The sequence below is a fragment of the Acyrthosiphon pisum genome, chromosome A2 (assembly GCF_005508785.2).
Source record: "Acyrthosiphon pisum isolate AL4f chromosome A2, pea_aphid_22Mar2018_4r6ur, whole genome shotgun sequence".
Lineage (NCBI taxonomy): Eukaryota > Metazoa > Arthropoda > Insecta > Hemiptera > Aphididae > Acyrthosiphon > Acyrthosiphon pisum.
This window is the reverse complement of record NC_042495.1, coordinates 111,907,646-111,912,640: the sequence shown is the minus strand read 5'-3', so window position 1 is coordinate 111,912,640 and position 4,995 is coordinate 111,907,646. Positions and strand designations below refer to the sequence as shown.

General features: G+C 29.4%; 2 protein-coding genes across 2 annotated transcripts in view; one reads left to right on the top strand and one right to left on the bottom strand.

Moving 5' to 3' along the window:
- The window catches only part of LOC115034077, a 17,450-nt gene that overhangs the window by 3,660 nt on the left and 8,795 nt on the right, over nucleotides 1-4,995 (top strand). The window lies entirely within an intron of this gene.
- The window catches only part of LOC115034180, an 8,313-nt gene continuing 7,193 nt past the window's right edge, over nucleotides 3,876-4,995 (bottom strand). The window contains exons 3-6 of the mRNA XM_029490053.1: nucleotides 4,600-4,617; nucleotides 4,343-4,522; nucleotides 4,044-4,206; nucleotides 3,876-3,985 (exon numbers count right to left, since the gene is read on the bottom strand). Coding sequence (XP_029345913.1) covers nucleotides 3,876-3,985; nucleotides 4,044-4,206; nucleotides 4,343-4,522; nucleotides 4,600-4,617 — 471 coding nt within the window. The remainder of the gene's footprint in view (nucleotides 3,986-4,043; nucleotides 4,207-4,342; nucleotides 4,523-4,599; nucleotides 4,618-4,995) is intronic.

Sequence of the window (4,995 nt, the reverse complement as noted above, 5' to 3'; positions counted from 1 at the left end):
CAGCCATGTTAATAAATGCACTTGTTATAAAATAACGTTAAAAATGTAAAAAAGAACGGAAAAAACACCAGGTATGGCAACGATTGAAGTATCGTTTAACACCGGACGCACTTGTTATAAAATATAACTGACAATTTATAAAAAGAACGAGAAAAAACACCAGGTATGATAACGAGTGAAGTATCTTAATAAATGCCCTTGTTATAAAATATAACTGCCAATTTATAAAATAACTAAACGTTAGAAAAAAAAATGTAAAAAGAACGAGAAAAAACACTAGGTATGGCAAGGAGCGAAGTATCGTATAAGGCCGGACGCAGACTGAATGCTCGACGGCTCGTGCGAGTCCTTTATACATAGCTAGGCGGGGCAGATTTGTTGTGCGCATGCGTTAATAAAATACGCCGTATAAGGGTAGATTTATTGTGCGCATGCGTTAATAAAATACGCCGTATAGGGGTAGATTTATTGTGCGCATGCGTTAATAAAATACACCGGTTACGTAGCGGGCAGGTGAACCGACGAGTGCATGTGCGTGCGTAAGTAAAATTTTGTTTTAATATATAATTGTTCAAAGTACTAGTAGATTTGTTGTGCGCATGCGTTAATAATCGCGCACGTACGCGAAGTGCGTCGGCGGCGGACCATTTTGGCAGGGAAAAGGGTGGTGGGGAAAATACATGTCGCACTCGTGAGCGAGGTGCCGCCGGTGGTCTGCAGGGTCGGCAGGGTCCGCAAGGGTACGCGGTCTGAATCCCCTATATTTGATTCTACTTACATTATAGAAAAAATACAAAATGTACAATCATCTATACAGTCTGAAGAAAATAATTTTTATATGTGTAGAAAAGTCATCGAGAATAATTTAAGGTACCATATCTGACAGGAATAAATGTTTTTTTTTGTAAATATAAAATTATAATTGTATTATTTTATTATCTTTTATGTGTCTTAGGTATGTCTTATGGTTATCATATTTTCGTTCTTACAAATAAACTGATTGATTATAGTAAAGAAAGCTCATCAAATTACGCTCAAGGAATATCATGCAAACTTGATTCAATTCAAAAAATGTTAAACATACAGGGAAAATCATACAAGCTTCGAGGAACTATTAAATTAAAAAGAGGTATTTTTTAAAATGTTCAATGTTTTGACTGTGGTATGTTATGGTATTAAGTGTTAAAGTAAAATAAATTGATTTATTCAAAAAGAATATTCTAAACTACGAAGGTGTTTGTGTGAGATTTAAAAAAATAGTTAACCAGAAAATTAATATCATGTCTAAATAATTTGTTGTTATATTCTTGTTTCTTATTTAATTAGAAAAATTATCCAAAACTCATTACCTAAATTATAAGCATTAACTATACCATAGGTTTTTATTAAATCTAATCATAATGTCATACCTAACTTGATTATTAGGTATAAGCAGTGAGAATACGGGCCACTTTTTATTTCATTCTTTTCGGGAAGCGCAGAACCAATGGCAAATGATTGATGACATGCAGAAGACAGTTGTAAGAAACAGGCTAAATAAGACTATAAACTGCAAGATGTTATATACCTTGTAATAATATTTTATATTTGTATTTAAATTTGATTTTTATATTGTTAAAAGGCTAACATTAAAGGTATTGTTTGTTATTTAGATGTAGTTCATAAAATGAAAAAATATCATGATATACCTTTTAAAGATATTGAAAAACCTATACAATTGTGGATGGCTCAAGCATCAGAACGCATAAAAAAAAAGAAATGAAAAGAATACAAAGGACAAAAGTGTATAATAATGTGACTTATTAACAAATAATTTTGCATTTAAGTAAAGAAGATTATAATTTCAACTAAATATATTTTGTTTTTAGATTCTGAGTGGAATGATGAATGTATTGATTTTACAATGATGTGTGTTTTTTTTTTATTTTTGTGTCTCTCATCTTGTTTGATGGGAAAGTGAATCTAGTTGGTGCATTCGGGAGGTCAAAATTTGAAATTTCATATAGTTTTCAAAAGCGCCGTGAAAAACAAAAGAAAAATTAAGGAAAAACGGGAATTTTTACGCAAATACTGTTTTCGAGAAAATTGATTTTGGTTTTTGGTGTAACTTTAAAACGAATGACTGTAGATACATGAAATTTTCACTGGTTGTTTATATTTCCATTTTCTATACGTGATAAATTTTTCAAAATATTTTGATTTGTTTTGAGCTGTTTACGGACAATTTCAGTTTCCAATTGAATTAGTTTTTTTTCTATGAATGTCAATAAAACTTTATTTGTTGAGTAAACATACTTGAAAATTTAATACAAGGCTCCTACTATATTGTTACAATGACATTTGAAAAATATTAAAAGTCCTTAGTCACAGTTTTTTTTAATTAGCATTTAAAGTTCAAAAATTGACAAAATATGGAAAAATCACGAAAATTACCTAATTATAAATTAATTTCAAGGTATCTATGAGTATGATCAGAGTAATATTTATTTTGGGCAAACAGATGTACAAAATAATAGTTTAACGCTGAACGAAAATTCCAATACAGATTCTGTAGAAACTACAAGTGTAGCATTGCCAGGTAAGCATACTTTTTGATACCCTCTTAGTTAACTCTTACTAAACGTACCAACTATATGACTTTGAACTCTTTAAGGCCCAGATGATAAACTTTATCGTGAAAATATAATATGTGTTTATGATTATCAAATAGAAATATCAAATGAAATTATGTCCAAGATTCTTACAGGTAATAATAAGTCCAAAAAAAGAATTTTTGAGTTCGAACTATTTTAATTTTCGAACTATTTTGAATTTCGAACTATTTTGACTTTCGAACTTTTTTGTTCGAGTTCGGTTTGGTTCGGTTTTTTTTAAAACTTCCCGAGTAGCAATTTCAGTGCAGTAAATGTGTTTATATAATGTAAACTATGGTGCAAGGAACGGTGCCATGTCGGTTCAGTGCACTGTGTTTTTGGTCAAAATGAATACCGATAATTTACATGGGTTACACCGTGCCCTTTAGGTACTAGTTTCGGTTCACATACCGTGTGACAGTGTAAACTAGATAACGAAATATACCGTGCCTTGTATAAGAAACATACTGTGTTATTACCGTGGTATAACACCGTGCACACACTGAATATGTTTCAGTGTTATAACCGTGATGCACTGAAAATTATTTAGTTTTATAACCGTGCATACACCCAATATTTTACAGTTCTTTAACCGTGCACACCCTGCAATTCTTTAATTTCATTCTATAATTGGCATTAGTTTAGAGAATGCACCCGGATATTTGTTTTCTCCGTCTTACAAGTGCATAACATAGAAAATTTACACTCAGATGACGTTAGCTCTGTTAGTTTAAAATTTAGAGTGAATCGACCTATTATGAAACTTGATGGTAAGAATATTATTTGTGTTCGTATGTTTGATTTTTACGATTGTTTAGTTTTTTTAATGAGTTGTGAGCATTTTTAAATTACGCTATATTATATACGCATAACTTATTAAAAAATGTATATATCGTAAAAAACAAACATACCAATACAGATAAAGTTCTTACCATCAAGTTTCATAATAAGTCCAATCTCTCTAATTATAAATATAGTTTAAAAATTAGAAATAAGAAATTAATGTTTTAAAGTAATTTTAACAGTTATTGTTTTATTTTTAGTAAAAATGTAATTGTTTACATCAAATATCTTTTTTGAAATGTAACAATATAATGCATAATTTAAACATATTGTATAAAAAAAAATTAGGATGATCTTATATAAAAGTTATAATAATAACAACATTATAAAGTGAAATAATAACTATTTCATAAAAAAAAATGTACTCTAATTACAGATCACTTTAAGCTATATTATATTTCAACTAGCAGGTTTTGTAAATTTTTTGGGGGCATGTCTCAAGTAATTGTCAGTTACATTGTGGAATTTTTGTTCATCAACAGGAGTTTTTCTAAATCCAGATAATGTTTCTGTAACAATTTATTAAACTGTTAAAATATTATCTGTCATATTTATGTTTTAACTTACCATAAATCACTTCAAAAAGCTTCAAATCTATGAACTTCCTTTTAGTTTTGCCTTTATAACTGAATTCGCTTAGAAGTTCATACTTGAAACAGCTGTTAATAGCTTCTTTTATTGACGCACTAAACGATGAGTTACAACCAATTTTCACAAAAAGAAAAGATTTCTGAAATGATTCTTTCGATTAAATATATATAATGTTAAACAAATGAAGTTTTCGATAAAATAAAATATAAATGATTTACCAATTCCTCTTTATAATCTATGTTATCTTAATTTGGTTCAGATAGATATTTTTCAACAATTTCTAACTCATCATTAGTTTTTACAGGAATAATATTTATCAATGCTGACGGCAACTTAGGAATTGGCATTGCCAAAGCTCTAACTCTAGAGTCGGCCTTCATTATAACTTGCATCTTGTAGTCTAAATTTTCAATTGACTTACATATTTGACTATTGGATTTATTTAACATTGTAAGCTGTATCATAATTTGTTGTTGAATGGACTTCTGAGATTTATTTTTTTGAATAATCAAAGACTTCAAATCTGATATACTTCGACAACAACAGCTTTCTAAAATAAAATAATAAAATATTATTGACCAATTAAAGATTAAATAATAATTTTAAATAGCTAGGTAGGTACCATTTGAATTGTCAACTTTGGAAGTATCCAAAACATCAGTATTTGAACTGTTACCAATTGTTGCGTGCACCCGACTTACAGGAGATGGTGACAGGATGGGATGATGGTAGTAGCGTCAAAATGATCAACAGTGTGTGGTTGATGTATTATTTATTTAAAATTGTAAAATATAGTAAACAAGTTGAATTTAAACACTATTAGATTATTCAAATTGACGAAAGAAAAACCCGTGTCTTAAAAAATAAGCGATTGCTCGAATATTCTCTAAGTCCCGTAATACGTCGTCACGAAAATATCTAAGTCGTA